General features: G+C 41.8%; 2 protein-coding genes across 3 annotated transcripts in view; one reads left to right on the forward strand and one right to left on the reverse strand.

Moving 5' to 3' along the window:
• The first annotated feature begins 5044 nt into the window (after nucleotides 1–5044).
• LOC108426405 (NADH-cytochrome b5 reductase 3-like) lies at nucleotides 5045–10402 on the forward strand. Its single transcript, XM_017695852.2, has 9 exons — nucleotides 5045–5400; nucleotides 6418–6543; nucleotides 6652–6724; nucleotides 6823–6929; nucleotides 7575–7704; nucleotides 7884–7967; nucleotides 8236–8321; nucleotides 8478–8577; nucleotides 9497–10402. Exons 1-9 carry the CDS (start codon nucleotides 5383–5385, stop codon nucleotides 9667–9669), a joined length of 897 nt encoding a protein of 298 aa, XP_017551341.1. The 5' UTR covers nucleotides 5045–5382; the 3' UTR covers nucleotides 9670–10402.
• Nucleotides 10403–11797: 1395 nt separating this feature from the next.
• The window catches only part of ppfibp1a (PPFIA binding protein 1a), a 40722-nt gene continuing 36780 nt past the window's right edge, over nucleotides 11798–15739 (reverse strand). For both annotated transcript variants that reach the window (XM_017695855.2, XM_017695853.2), the window contains 6 exons: nucleotides 15580–15702; nucleotides 15357–15482; nucleotides 14608–14796; nucleotides 14173–14331; nucleotides 13633–13698; nucleotides 11798–12517 (listed from right to left, as the gene is read on the reverse strand). In XM_017695855.2, coding sequence (XP_017551344.1) covers nucleotides 12434–12517; nucleotides 13633–13698; nucleotides 14173–14331; nucleotides 14608–14796; nucleotides 15357–15482; nucleotides 15580–15702 — 747 coding nt within the window. In that variant the 3' untranslated portion in view covers nucleotides 11798–12433. The remainder of the gene's footprint in view (nucleotides 12518–13632; nucleotides 13699–14172; nucleotides 14332–14607; nucleotides 14797–15356; nucleotides 15483–15579; nucleotides 15703–15739) is intronic.

The following is a 15739-nucleotide window of genomic DNA, read 5'->3' on the forward strand; positions in this document are numbered from 1 at the left end:
GTGAAGAGTCAACAACAAGTGGGACACAATCGTGAAGTGGAACGAAATTTGTTGGATATTTTAAACTTTTTTTAGAAATAAAAAACTGAAAAGTGGGGCGTGCAATATTATTCAGCCCCCTTGCTTTAATACTTTGTAGCGCCACCTTTTGCTGTGATTACAGCTGCAAGTAGCTTGGGGTACGTCTCTGTCAGTCTTGCACATCGAGAGACTGAAATTTTTGCCCATTCTTCCTTGCAAAACAGCTCGAGCTCAGTGAAGTTGGATGGAGAGCGTTTGTGAACAGCAGTTTTCAGCTCTTTCCACAGATTCTCGATTGGATTCAGGTCTGGACTTTGACTTGGCCATTCTAACACCTGGATACGTTTATTTGTGAACCATTCCATTGTAGATGTTGCTTTATGTTTTGGATCATTGTCTTGTTGGAAGATAAATCTCCGTCCCAGTCTCAGGTCTTTTGCAGACTCCAACAGGTTTTCTTCCAGAATGGTCCTGTATTTGGCTCCATCCATCTTCCCATCAATATTAACCATCTTCCCTGTCCCTGCTGAAGAAAAGCAGGCCCAAACCATGATGCTGCCACCACCATGTTTGACAGTGGGGATGGTGTGTTCAGGGTGATGAGCTGTATTGCTTTTACGCCAAACATAAGTTCGATTTTGGTTTCATCTGACCAGAGCACCTTCTTCCACATGTTTGGTGTGTCTCCCAGGTGGCTTGTGGCAAACATTAAATGAGACTTTTTATGGATATCTTTGAGAAATGGCTTTTTCTTGCCACTCTTCCATAAAGCCCAGATTTGTGCAGTGTACCACTGATCGTTGTCCTATGGACAAAGTCTCCCACCTCAGCTGTAGATCTCTGCAGTTCATCCAGAGTGATCATGGGCCTCTTGGCTGCATCTATGATCAGTCTTCTCCTTGTTTGAGCTGAAAGTTTAGAGGGACGGCTGGGTCTTGGTAGATTTGCAGTGGTCTGATGCTCCTTCCATTTCAATATGATCGCTTGCACAGTGCTCCTTGAGATGTTTAAAGCTTGGGAAATCTTTTTCTATCCAAATCCGGCTTTAAACCTCTCCACAACAGTATCTCGGACCTGCCTGGTGTGTTCCTTGGTCTTCATGATGCTCTCTGCGCTTTAAACAGAACTCTGAGACTATCACAGAGCAGGTGCATTTATACGGAGACTTGATTACACACAGGTGGATTCTATTTATCATCATCAGTCATTTAGGTCAACATTGGATCATTCAGAGATCCTCACTGAACTTCTGGAGTGAGTTTGCTGCACTGAAAGTAAAGGGGCCGAATAATATTGCACGCCCCACTTTTCAGTTTTTTATTTCTAAAAAAAGTTTAAAATATCCAACAAATTTCGTTCCACTTCACGATTGTGTCCCACTTGTTGTTGACTCTTCACAAAAAATGTCAATTTCATATCTTTATGTTTGAAGCCTGAAATGTGGCAAAAGGTTGAAAAGTTCAAGGGGGCTGAATACTTTTGCAACCCACTGTATATGTGCGTGTGCGTGTGCCAACTTGAAGACAGTACTACCGAAATTCTACCAGCATGTAAAGTGTTCAACTAGGGGGGAGAACACTCTGGATCATGTTTACACGAATATTAAGCACACGTACAGAGCCATACCCCTCCCCCACCTCGGACAGTCAGACCATCTTTCCCTTCTGCTCTGCCCAACCTACCCCCCCCAAGGCACAGAACTAGGCCCACCATAAAGACTGTTACAACCTGGCCTGACAATGCACTCTCAAAACTACAGGACTGCTTTGAACAGACAGACTGGGACTTGTTTGAACACCAGGAACTGGAAACATTCACAGGAACGGTGCTGGACTATATCAAGTTCTGCATCGGAAATGTGACTGTGGACAAAATCATCCGGGTTTACCCAAACCAGAAACCATGGATGACCAGCCAGGTCCGCTCTCTCCTCAGAGCCCGTGATGCCGCCTTCAGGTCAGGCGACAGAGCTATGTACAGCGGCCGCTCGAGCTGACCTGAAGAGAGGGATTAAAAAAGCCAAGGCGGACTACAAGAGGAAAATAGAGTCCCACATGTCCAGCAACAACTCACGGGAGGTGTGGCAGTGCATACAGAACATCACAAACTTCAGAGGCTGTGATGTGACAGCAGGAGTACTGAGTGCACCGTTGGCAGAGGAGCTGAACTGCTTCTTTGCTCGCTTTGATGCATCTCAGCAGCACTCTTCTGCTCCTGCCTGACCTCCACCCCCACCCGGCTTCCACACCACTCCACTCACTGTACAGGAGCGCGATGTCAGACGGGTGCTCCTGGCAGTGAACCCCAAAAAGGCTGCTGGTCCTGATGGAGTACCCGGCAAGGTGCTCAAAACGTGTGCCCACCAGCTCGCCCTCACCTTCACCAAGATTTTCAATCTCTCCCTGGCCCAAGCCATCATCCCGCCCTGCCTGAAGTCAGCCACAGTCATACCAGTGCCGAAAAAGTCTACCATCACCAACCTTAATGATTACCGCCCTGTGGCCCTCACACCGGTGAACATGAAGTGCCTTGAGAGATTGGTACATCAGCACATCAAAGACTCTCTGCCCCCAGACTTCGACCCCCACCAGTTCGCATACCGTGCAAACAGGTCAACAGAGGACGCCATAGCAGCAGCTCTCCACTTTGCACTGAGCCACCTGGAGCAGCAGCACAGCTACGTCCGAATGCTCTTTGTGGACTACAGCTCTGCTTTCAACACAATCATCCCGGACATTCTTATCACCAAACTGGGCACCCTCGGACTCCCCCCCCCTCACATGTGCCTGGATCAAGAACTTTCTGACTGACCGGCCCCAAACTGTGAGACTTGGCCCCCACCTCTCCTCCACTCGTATGCTTAGCACCGGCTCACCACAAGGCTGTGTGCTGAGCCCCCTCCTGTACTGCCTCTACACCTATGACTGCAGTCCGGCCTGTGACAGCAACCTCATCGTCAAGTTTGCTGACGATACCACAGTGGTCGGACTCATCTCAGAAGGAGACGAGACAGCTTACAGGAAGGAGGTCCTGAAGTTGGCAGCTTGGTGTTCAGAGAATAACCTGGCTCTGAACACCAAGAAAACAAAAGAGATCATCGTTGACTTCAGGAAGCACAGCACTGACCCAGACCCCCTGTCCATCAACGGCGAGTGTGTGGAGAGGGTCCGCACCTTCCGGTTCCTCGGAGTCCAAATCTCTACCAACATCACCTGGACAGACAACATCACAGCCGTCATCAAGAAGGCTCAGCAGCGACTACACTTCCTGAGAGTCCTCAGGAAGCACAACCTGGATTCCAACCTGCTGCTGACCTTCTACCGCTCTTCCATCGAGAGCCTGCTGACGTACTGTATCACAGTGTGGTACGGCAGCTGCACCATGGCAGACAGGGAGAGGCTTCAGAGGGTAGTAAAGACAGCACAGAAGATTATTGGCTGCCCTCTCCCATCCCTGATGGACATCTACACCTCCCGCTGCGTCAGCAGAGCGAAACGCATCACAATGGACAGCTCGCACCCCGGATCTGTACTGTTTGACCTGTTGCCCTCAGGAAGGTGGTACAGATGCATCAGATCAAGGACAAACAAACTTAAGTACAGTTTTTTCCCAAAAGCAATAACACTTCTCAACTCACAGATGCACTGATAGTCTATCCCCAGACTTCCATTACCACCTACATACCAGTCTATTCCCAGACTCCATTACCAGCTACTGTGCAATACTCTGCATACGGAAATGTGCAATCATACTGTACATGTATGTACATTATACTGGAATATGTGCAATACTTAGCAATGTGCAATATTTAGTGTACATACAATACAGCTGTAAATATCTCCATATTTATATCTTGTAAAAACATAGTTTTTTATTTTGTTTCTATATTTATTTCATATACATATATATACAAAACGCATAGAACTGTGCACAACCCCTCCCCATTCTATTCCATGTCATTTGTTTACATTGTGTGTTTGCACTGAGATGGAGTTGCTCTTAATCTCATTGTACTGTGTATAGTGACAATAAAGGCATTCTATTCTCTCTCTCTCTCTCTCTCTCTCTCTCTCTCTCTCTCTCTCTCTCTCTCTCTCTCTCTCTCTCTCTCTATATATATATATATATATATATATATATATATATATATATATATATATATATATATATATATATATGTATATATATATGTATAGATAGATAGATAGATAGATAGATAGCAACAGATGGCATAGATCTGCGCTTTCCATGCTGGCGTGCTGTCAGATAATCTTTGGCGTCGTCTCGGGGAGCGGCTCCTCAACTCGCATGGAGCGTTTGATTCATTTTACCGAACCGATTCAATTCTTCGGACCCGCTCGGTTCCATCAGTCCCACGTCCGATTCAGCGAGAAGGGGAACGCTGCAGGCCGGAGCCCTAAAGGGGAGGGAACAGGTGGCGGGAGTCTGTCAATTAGTTTTTGCATCAACCAATTAAATAACTACTCTTGGCTGTCAATCACATTTTCTATTGGCCAACCGCAGATTAGAACGAGCTGTCCGTCATTTTCTGCATTAACCCTATCTAAGTGTCAGTCTGCAGACCTGCAGTCTCAGCCTGACAGGGACCGCCAGCCTGTTAACGCCGTCAGCGACCCACGTATTGCTGGACAACAAGAGTCACACTTAACGCTGTCAGACTAAATACAAGGTCGTTTAATATGGAAACTTCAAAATAAAAGCACGACGATAAAACAGTCTGGTTCATTCTCAGAAAAAACAAACAGGCAACTGCTGAAACTCATGAAAGCCACGCTGAAGACAATTAGAACCGTCAGGAATAAAACAACTGTGTATATATATATATATATATATACACACACACACACACACACACACACACACACACACACGCACAGCCCATCTGTTATATGATTGGTCAATGCAAGAAATGATTGCCAGTGTCTCCGCACATTCGTTACGCCCACCGGTTCTTCGGGCTGCAGACACAAATAGCTACTTGTTGGATTCAGCTGATTCATTTTCGTGCTGTGGAGGGCACCGGATGAGTAGTATCGTAGCAATCCTCCATTAACACAAGGCTGCAGAATAGTTGGAATCGGCTGGGCTTTAGAATCAGTTCGACCGTTTCATTGAAAAGAACCGGCCCAACAGAACGACTCGTTCACGAATCAGACATCACCGCCCCTCAAATAAACAAGGAAGCTACGTGCAGGAGCTGCTATCTGGCTAAGCTAAGGCTGCAGCTTTGACAGTTCGCCAGCCCGTCTGGAAAGTTTTAGTACGCTGCGCGAAGAAAGCATTAAATCATAAAAAACCACATCGAGTCTTCGGTCGTGTTTAGCCAGTAACGGAAAGAGGATGTCATTCATTTTCAGGGTATGTATTGCCTTAGCAGATGAATGTAACGTTAGTGTAAGGTGGCTAGTAGGGTAGCTGTCTATTCTTATTAGGGATGTTAGCATAAGTTAAAAGCAGCTTGCTGCCTGCTGGCAGTGATCCTTAATAACCCCATAACCTCATAACCGCGATGTAGTTTAAGGCACCAGTTAAACAGCATAGCTAACGTTAGCTCAATGGCTGGTAAAACAGTAAGTTAAAGCTGAATTGTTTACATTAAAGACGCTGTGCAGCTTTCAGACCGAGCCGTTTAGCCACTGCAAGTTCTGTGGTTGTCACTTTTACATGCAGCCTGTGTTCAGTAGCAGAAACAGGGATTCATTAATTTTCTTCATTATATTCAAAGCTAAACACGTTTGAAACACGAGTACTAATATTTGATGTGTTTGGTGACCTATGCGCCAATAGTCTTAGTAACTTTATAAATACTCCACCCTGCCCGAGAGCTCAAGTGCTGCAGTACAAGACCGTATTCAGTAACGTTGGTCTCGTTCTCCAGATTGCTAGTGCACTGTAACGTTATGTGCAAAAGTAGCTATGTAGATATCCCTTCTAATCAGTTAGTTCAGCTACTTAAAGCTGCACATATTGGTCACATATACAGTCAACTGCACAAACAGCTTGTGTAATCTCTATAGAAAAGCATTGCCTATAGAATCATAGAATCAGACGCTCTGGAGTGGCTGTACATGAGCCTAGAGGGGTATAAAGCCCCGCAGCACAGGGCTGGGCAGTGGACTTGCTTTCTCAGGAGTGGTAAAGCACTACGCTGTACTTTTGGCATGAGATGCAGTGCTGTTTGTTTGATCAAATTCTCACAGCAGTGTTTCAACATCTGGTGTAAAGCCTTCCCAGAAGAGCAAACTCCCTATTAATACTCTTCTTATCAGAGGAGAAAAAAAGAACAGATGAGGAGGTGTAGACAAACTTTGGCCATGTAGTGAATGTTTAAACATGCTACCCTGTATCAGACAAACTTTGTTCTAATGCCTGCAGTTTTTTCGCAATGCCTTTGACGGAATCTTCGACTTAATCATGAGGCTTTTAGGCTTCAAGAGAAGACCTGCCATAACCCTTGAGGACCCCACTGTCAAGTACCCTTTGCGCCTAGTGGACAAAGAGGTGGGTATTATGTTCAGTATTTATCAATATTTTCAAATCACTGTCTTTTTGAATGTTTGCTTTGTTGCTGACCAAAACTTTTGAAAGTTCGCTCATTTTTCTTTTTAGATTATTAGTCACGATACTAGGAAGTTTCGCTTCGCTCTGAAATCTCCAGATCATGTTTTGGGACTTCCTGTGGGTATGTTCAACATGAATTTGACTGCAGCCGACTGTTGGACTGATCTTGTACCCCTTCTATATGACTGTCTATTTATCTGTTATGTCATATGCTTGCAGGTCAACACATCTACCTGTCTGCAAAAATAGATGGTAGCCTTGTAGTGAGGCCTTATACTCCAGTGTCCAGTGATGATGATAAGGGCTTTGTGGATCTGGTGGTTAAGGTAGGTTGTCAGGAACTGCCAAAACAATGCCACTGCTGATCCTGGGATCCTGTTTTTTTTTTTTTTTGCTTTCTAACTATCCAAATGATTGAGATTTTTCAGTACAAAAAAATTCAGTGACCAAACTTGATAACTTGAATGATTCTGAAACGTGGTTAACTTGACTGTTTCACAAGATTTATAAAGAAAAAATGATTGAAGCAGATATTAGATTAAGGGTGGTGGTTAAGAGAGTGGTGCTGTCTATCCATCCATCCATCCATCCATCCATCCATCCATCCAGTGGTGCTGTGTTCTTCAGAATTTACCATGTAATTTAGTCAGTTGTGAAGAACTTGGCTTAGGACTTTCACGACTGTGTTTAGAAATTAAGTTGCAAAAACAGTCCTGCATTTGTGCAGGCACAATACAATACAGCCAGTCAGAATAAAGATCATGTACATAGATAAGTCCTTAAGGCTCAGTAACAAAATAGGCTGTTTAATACTCAGACATGAAGAGAGATTGGAAAATGGTTATAGGCAGTTTAATTTTGGCTGCTTTTGTAAATAAACTCACACAAATGACAGAAGTTTCAAACTGTTTACTTATTCATATTCAGTAAACCACTGCAGCATTCTCCCATTTTTGTTCTTTCTTTTCTAGATATATTATAAGAATACTCACCCAAAGTTCCCTGAAGGTGGCAAGATGTCTCAATACCTGGACAGTCTTCGGATTGGTGACACAATTGACTTCAGAGGACCAAGTGGCCTGCTAGTTTACCAGGGCAAAGGTGAAGAGTTACTCAAAGCAAAGAAATATTTATTTTGCCCGTCTGTGCACGGTGTCAACATGATTCTGATGCATGGAAATTGTGCTTTGTTCATTCTTTTTTGTTGTTTTTTTTTGGTGTAGCCATTGTGTGTGAGTACCTTATGTGAGTAACCTTAATTATTTACTGTCACTTCTCAGGATGTTTTGCCATCAGACCTGACAAGAAGTCACCCCCAGTGATTAAGAATACCAAACGTGTTGGTATGATTGCAGGAGGAACAGGTAATCTATTTATTTTCATATTTCTATCAATATTTATCATATTTTCATCCTTGATTCTCCACAATACTTTTTCTAGTGCTAAATTTCCTTCGGGATCAATAAAGTGCCTGTCTGTCTGTCTGTCTTCTTTGTTGAGTTTCCTGCAAAAACATCCAGTTGTCAGTGGACTGGTGTATGCTGTTATTATCCACAAAAAAGACATGTAAGATTTACGAACATCTTCCTTATGCATTGGCATACTTGATGGTTTCTTCTGTGCACTCTCCAGGTGTTACCCCTATGCTACAGATCATTCGAGCCATAATGAAGGATCCACAAGACCAGACAGTGTGTTACTTGCTTTTTGCAAACCAGGTAAGCCATTATGTTTTAGAAATTGATATTAGAACAGAGAGTGAAGTCTGGAAAAAAATATCTGTGGGCAGCATTTATGGCACCTCATGGAAATAGCCTGCCACTATATTTAATCCTTTAATTATTCCTAGTAAACTATTTTCCCTATCTACTCAGTCAGAAAAAGACATTCTTCTGCGCCCAGAGCTGGAGGAAATTCAGGTCAGTCACCCAGACCGATTCAACCTGTGGTACACCCTTGACAAGGTTCCTCAGGGTAAGTAGAGCCTTCAGTTGAAGTGTTTTAATTTCCTGAATTCAAGAAAAATTAACTGCTATATGAAAGAAATAAAACTTCACATAGTTTTATAGAAATGTATAAAAATAGCCTTAATAGTTCCTTAAAACAACTCCAGATACTGTTAGATTTTTTGATGTATAAGAAGGTACAGGTTAGGTCTGCTTTTGGTTGTTAGAGCTTGAAGAATGCTATGCAGTTGGTGCATTATTACAGTACTTTATTGAATATTATATTGAAGACATAATTCTAGTCCAGTGGTTCTCAGTCCTGGACATAGAGTAGCACAGCCTTGTAGTGTTTTCCCGGCTCTGACATACACAATCCCTTCCTGATGTGATCAGGGTATCAGTACATTTGTTACATCGCCTTTGTTGAGAGCAGGGAATTCTAAAATATGCAGGCCAGCGGTACTCCAGGACCAGGACTGAGAACCACTTATCTAATTTATTAGAACATTCCAAAATACAGTTGAATCACTATCTTGACAACAGTGCATTATATTTTAACACCCCAAGGCTGCTAACGCCCAACAAGGTCGCTGAAGCTCCTTCACACTTGCTTTATGCTCAGGGACACTGCTGTTGCTCCTAGACATTTTCATTTCACAATAGTAGCATTTGGTCAACTGAGCCAGATCCATCAGGACAGAAGTTTCTGAACTGACTTGTGATAAAGGTGGTGTCCTGTGACAAAACCATGTTTAAAGTCAGTGAGCTCTGCAGTACAGTTCATGTCACTGCCACTTTGTGGGAGTGGAGATTGGTTGACTGTGTGCTTGATTTTATACACCTATTAGCAATGGGTGCTCAACAAGTCATCAATCGCAGTTAAAAGGACTGATTGCACAAGATTAATTTGTAATCACTGATCTTCTCATTTAATCTGCATGTGACAGACTGGGAATTCAGCCAGGGTTTCATCAGTGAGGAGATGGTGCGGAACCGACTTCCTCTCCCCGGGGACGACACGCTCATCCTCATGTGTGGCCCTCCTCCCATGATCCAGTTTGCTTGCAACCCAAACCTGGACAAAGTGGGCCATTCTCCAAGCAGGCGCTTCGCCTTCTAGAAAACGCACTAAAATACTGGGACCCAGTTAAGAGGCTGTTACACTGAAAAGGTCCAGCGTCATTGCCATCACCAAATTTGTTTGAATATGCAATCAAGGAATCTATGAACCACATGTAAAGAGGTTAGATTAGCTGTATCAATGTGGAAAAAGGAATAGATTGTTTCTCCCTACAAAACTGGTTTTATTTGCACTTTTTTTATACATATGCTAAATTAATACTATTATGTAATGCATTTTTAAAATACAAACTGAACACTGATTGATTGAAGAAAAGTATTTACAGTGTTCTGGAATTTAAGTTCTTGTTTGTTTCAGTAATGGACATGTATCTGGGTTTGCGTTTGTATTCACCATCTTTTTATGACACCTAAACAATAAACTTGTCCACCTTTTTTTTTTTTTTTTTAAGTGCCTTAATAACTTACCTTATAGCATGACAAAATATCTATTTCAAAGCAAGATAAAATTCACTCTTAAAAACCTGATGTTATGGAAATGCGTCCATGCACGGCACACATTAAACACCACAGTGAAGGCCCAGGCTTTCCGCAGCAGCTGGCTTTTGTGAGATTTTATTTAAACACAGAAACCGCTCGCTTTGTTGTCAAAATACAAAAAAAAATACGATTCTGTGTAATAAGCTTTAATACCTTTTAAAAGTGTACCGGCATTTAATTACATTCTGTATGTTGTTGCACATCGAGTTTCACAAATAAAAGGATATGCTTCATTTTGTCAAGTGGAGATTTTTTTGGCATGTTTAGGGCCAGTTTTATAAATCTACTGAGAAGGTTTACTGAATTGTAAAGGAAAAATGGGGAATGTTCCTCCATTACTGTTTTTATATTTAACACATTTGAAAAAGAATGGGGCTCAGTAAATAAAGCAGCTCCATTCAATGTTATGACTCAGAAACATGCTATGGCATCAAAATTTGAGTTTGAGAAGCAACTTGACTAAGGCTGTTTGGTATTAGTGTCGTATTTGCAGACGCACTATACTAATACAGCACTTGAAAGCTTGCGTAAAGTGTGCAGTGAAGAGTGAATGAAGTAAAGCCATAATGGTGGAAGGCAGATAACATTCTATAAGAGCACCTATGCAAAGTACCATGAGGCATCAGTATAGTAGTTTTTTTTTTTATATTTATTTTTTTTAATCAAAATGACAAATCTCGACACAGTACTGTGCAAAAGTCCGAGACCACCATAAAATTTGAATTTCCAACTCTTATGTCCTTTAAATCTTTAACCTGGTTGGTTACAGCCCCCAACAAAAGCTGTTCCTGAAGATCACACTGACATTTCTTGAAAGAGACCTTAAAATTCACACAAGCAATTATCCAAATGACTCCGTCTTAGCGTAAATCTTATCTAATACTTTTAACTTGTAGAGCTTGAATTTCTCCCCTCTCTCATCTTGCTTCTGTCCAGCCTTCCTCTGTGGGAAAACAACTTTGTGCTATGGATCTAAATGAATGAGCAGCTGTTATAGTGAAGGGGGAAAATATTAATGAAATTGCATTAGAATAACAAAACTAGACATCTGAGATGTGGAGTAAAAGTTTACAGACTGTTTTCACAACTGGGATTACTTGGATTGTGCAACCAACTTCTAAGACTCAACTTTGAAGCTGTGGAAAAAAACATGCAGATCTTTTTGAAAAATTACAAGCAAACCTCCTGAAAAGAATTGAAGCTACAATCAAGAAAAAGTTGCTTGCACTAAATACTGAAATCAAATCATAAACTGTTGAGGCTTGTGTGCCATTGTTTAATATTTTTCTGCTTTTTTTCCCCCTCACACTGAAAAACAAACTTGTACTTGATAAGCATTTTAACTTTTGCAAAGTACAGTGCACTATAGTATCCCACTATTTAACCCCTTAAAAAGACATTATACAAAATAGACTTTCATTACACATGAATAACATTCATAAGCCAGTTTTCATTGTTCTCCATGTCATTACTGAATAATAAACTAGGATTTAATAAGCCTGGGTTTTAAGGGGTTAAATAAGGGGTTTTAACACTTAGAATTGCTATTGTACATTAATTGTGGCCTTTTAAGTGTCTCTAACTACTGGTTTGAGGAAGTGAGTAAAAGTACCATAAACGTGAAGGACTAAGAACATTCACACATTTTTATTGACTTTATAAACTCATAAAACAGTGAATAGTGGGGCATTTACTGACATAATTAAGGCATAACCGTTACTGAATCGCAGGCTAAATGCTTCCAATGAGAATGCCATTCCCCCTCCCAATGAACTTTACCTGTACCAAGTGTCCACATTCAGTACAAAATAACACATGCAAAGATATGCAGGAGTCAAAGTGTACAGTAAAATACAAAGGAATAAGAAAGAGAAGCGCTAAGTAACCACTCGAAAAATAATTAATAAAACGTCTTTTGGTTGTGATTTGAAGTCTTTGGTTTTTTTTGTTTGGCACCATTTCTCATAAATACTGAAACATTGCATATACTGCAGATGGTAAAAGGCAAATAAATAACACTATAACTGTAAAATACTTTTGATCGTATTTGCTGACATATATTGGCATTATGAAGGTTCATATAGCACCACAGTAGGCTTATAGAACTGGAAAGCTGCGATTCTCTCCACAGGTGGCGCTGTGTATGCTTTTTAAAAGTAAGAGGTCACAGTACTGGGCTGTAGAGCAGACTACAACATTTGGAGCTCCAGGTGTCAGCCAGTTTCAGAGTGATTGGTTAAGCTGGTGAAAGACAGGCTGGTTGCTCACGCGCTGGACTCGTTGTCTGTGGTGGCATCAGGAGAGTGAGAAGATGTCTCCTTGAAGAGTTCGTCCTCCTTTAGCATGCTCTAGAGGATATCAACACCAAGAGCAGTGAGCCTTGAAGAATGATAATGGCTAATAGGCCTGAGGTAATGGACCCTATGCATAGATGAGTGGTTATATTTTATCACTTGCACCTCTGCCCCATTTATTGACAAATACAAAGTTAAATTTGGTCCAACAGCTGGGACTTTCTCAATTACATGCTTGTGCAAGTTCTTTCAATTACAACATTAAATGGATGCTTTGTTCAGTGCTGTGGAAATAGCAATCCATGCACAGTAAACAGGCCAACAAACAAGGATCCCACTCAAGACTAATTTCTTAAAACACTCCAAAAAGCTCTTGCACAGACTGGCTAAATGTAATTTAGAAAATCAGATTAGTATAAACACTGTTGGGTATTTTTCACACAAGCTGCTACTTTCAAAAAGAACATGGCCTCTAACGTCACTATATGGCCAAAAGTATGTGTACCCTCACATACCTCAAGTTCAGGTATTTCAGCCACACCAGGTGCATAAAATCAAGCACACAGCCATGCAAGCTCCATAAACATTGGCCGTAGAATTAGTCACACTGAAGAGCTCAGCGGGGGGAAAAAAAAACAAAAAAAACAAAAACATGGCACTGTCACAGGATGCCCCCTTTGCCTCCAGTTAGTTTGTGAAATTTCTGCCCTCTTTCCTGGTTTTGACACTGGTCAACTGAGTGGTATCATTGTGAAATGGAAGCATCGAAGAGCTGCAATAGCTTAGACAAAAAGCAGCAGTCCACATTTACACAAAGAGTGGGGCTGCCAAGTGCTGAACCTTGTAAAGATCACCTATTTTCTGCTGAAATCACTCACAAAAAAAAAAAAAAAAAATTCCACACTGCTTCTGGAAACATCAGCACAAGAACTGTTTGTCAGGAGCCTCATGAAATGGGTTTCCGTGGCTGGGCAGCTGCATGCAAACATAAGATCACTATGCGCAAAAGGCAAGTGTCAACTTGACTGGTCTAATGATTATAGGTGTGATGGTCAGGTGTCCATATACTTTTGGCCATGTATTGAAGTTTTATTTTCAATTTATATAAACCAAGAATAAAACAGTATGGTCAGTTCTAAAGTGTGAGCATGATTAGCTTGGTATCTTACGGTCAGGTTATTGATCCCCTCTGAGAAGGCTCCTATCTGTCTCACAGTGCCCTCAGAGTCCTCCATCTAAAAAGACAGAAAACAAGATTTTATACATCCGGAGAAACCATCAGATGTGATATCTAGCATAACCAGTAAACTAGACAGAATCAAGTCTTTGAGAAGCTAAGGTCAGCTAAGGAGTGTTTGGGTAGTTGCTTGTGTGAATGAACATAATGTTCCTTTGGGAACAGCTTTTGCTGGAAGGATACAACTGAACTGGTTTGGCTTAAGATTAGAAGGATAGAGAAGATAAAGTGGCAGTAGAAGCACAAAGAGTGGACAAACTAAATACTGACAGATTTTATATTTGTTGTTTCCTGACAATGAAAAAGTGGCTTTTTTGACTGGAAAGTACACAAGGGAAAACATCAGAATCCAGGACTTTAAATTCCAAATGTAAACAGGGCCGTCATATAACTAGACATTATAAGAGCCCATCTTGCACTAGAGTAAGGCAGGTGTTGGTTTTGTGATGATCAGACTGAGAAGCATTAGAACCTGCTCTAACTGGTCCAGCTCATCCTCATACATGCGGAGACCTCTATGGAAGCTGCTGCTCTGGGGCATCTGAACATCCATGGGGCAAACGTATTCCTCACTGTCTTCCTGCCGCTTCCTCCGCAATGTCCCAAACCCACCAAACGACAGACGCCTTGGCTGGGGCAGGAAGACAGGAAGATTATGGCCATCAGAAAAACAATGAAGAAAAAAAAAAAAAGCAAAAAAAGCAAAAAAACACCCCAAGCCAAACAAAAACACTCCCACCATCCAATTCCTGCAGTAGGAGGTCTCTTCCCTGATATGTTCAATTGTAACTTTTTTTTTTTTAAATGCATCCAAACACATTTTGTCCATCACTGTTTACCCTCACTTCCAACTAAGACATCATCTTTCAGCTGTGCAACAGCCCCATCAGCAGAAAGTAGCCTGTACCTTAACTTTAGCTGTGGCTGTGAGCAGTGTGTAGTCCGGGTTCTCCAAACACTCCTGCTTGAGTCTCTGTGCTTCTGCACCAATCAGGAGGTGAAAGTGGGTTGCCAGGTGCCGTCTCAACAGGGTTTTGTTTGATGGGATGTTTAAGAGGAGGGCCATGGTCTCCACGTTGAAGCGAGGCTCCAAAACCTGAGGAGAGGGGAAAAAAAAAAAAAAAAAAAAAAAAAAAAAAAAAAATTTATATTGTAGATTTGCCACATATAAGGCTCACGGTCACCATCTTTGACCCTCCTAGGTTCCTCATGGCTTATATGCCATGAAACCCTCACATTGTATATTATTTTTCCCCCTCATCACTTTGGTTGTAAGTAAATTTTTATTATGATTCAAATATTATAATGTAGTTGTCATGTCAATTATGGCTATGCAGACAGCCTTGTTTTTCAGCAACATAAGCCAGCCTGACATTTTGTTGCCATGTATTTTGACATCAAAACAATCAGAACAGTGAGAAGTGCAGGTGGAAATCTGTTGATGTAGAATTTAAATCCAATGGAAAAGTAATTTAATAAGAAACTACCTATAATTAATGTATTTACATAACAGAGCTGTTGTAAACTGAATGTATAAGTGAGAAAAGATAACTAAAAGTTTAAATTTGAATACTCATTTTTTTCCTTCTCTACATGTCTATCTTCTCCTTTCCCACTCTTCTCCTGCTTGCTCCCCAAACCCCCTCCTCTCCTTACCATCAGGCCACCATGCACTCCACTTCCTCTGAGATTGGGTGCATATTCAGCCAAGTCCACTGAGCGCAGCCACTCCATCACTCTGTGATTGGTCCACTCACACACTTCTGCTGGTGTGATGTTATTCTGCACACACAGCATGGAAACAACTTAGCAATCCAGAAAAACAAAGACTTGCATGTATTAGTGTGTGAATAGGGATGTGTCTGTGAGGGACATAAACCTCGTCGGAGGGTCTGCGGCGGAGGCAGTTGGGCTCATAGCGGTTGATCCGCAGCACCTGGATGGCCCTCTTGATGCTGAGATGGTGAAGGACACTGCCCACCTTTAGATACAGCAAATCATCCTACCCAGAGACGGTTACACTTTAGCAATGGCTCAAA

The sequence above is a fragment of the Pygocentrus nattereri genome, chromosome 1, assembly GCF_015220715.1.
Source record: "Pygocentrus nattereri isolate fPygNat1 chromosome 1, fPygNat1.pri, whole genome shotgun sequence".
Lineage (NCBI taxonomy): Eukaryota > Metazoa > Chordata > Actinopteri > Characiformes > Serrasalmidae > Pygocentrus > Pygocentrus nattereri.

What these genes read in the sequence shown, in the direction of transcription:
- LOC108426405 (XM_017695852.2), top strand. An exon ending in GCTAGTTTACCAGGGCAAAG is followed by an intron (nt 7,705 to 7,883) that starts GTGAAGAGTTAC and finishes GTCACTTCTCAG; the next exon opens with GATGTTTTGCCATCAGACCT. An exon ending in CCTTGACAAGGTTCCTCAGG is followed by an intron (nt 8,578 to 9,496) that starts GTAAGTAGAGCC and finishes TGCATGTGACAG; the next exon opens with ACTGGGAATTCAGCCAGGGT.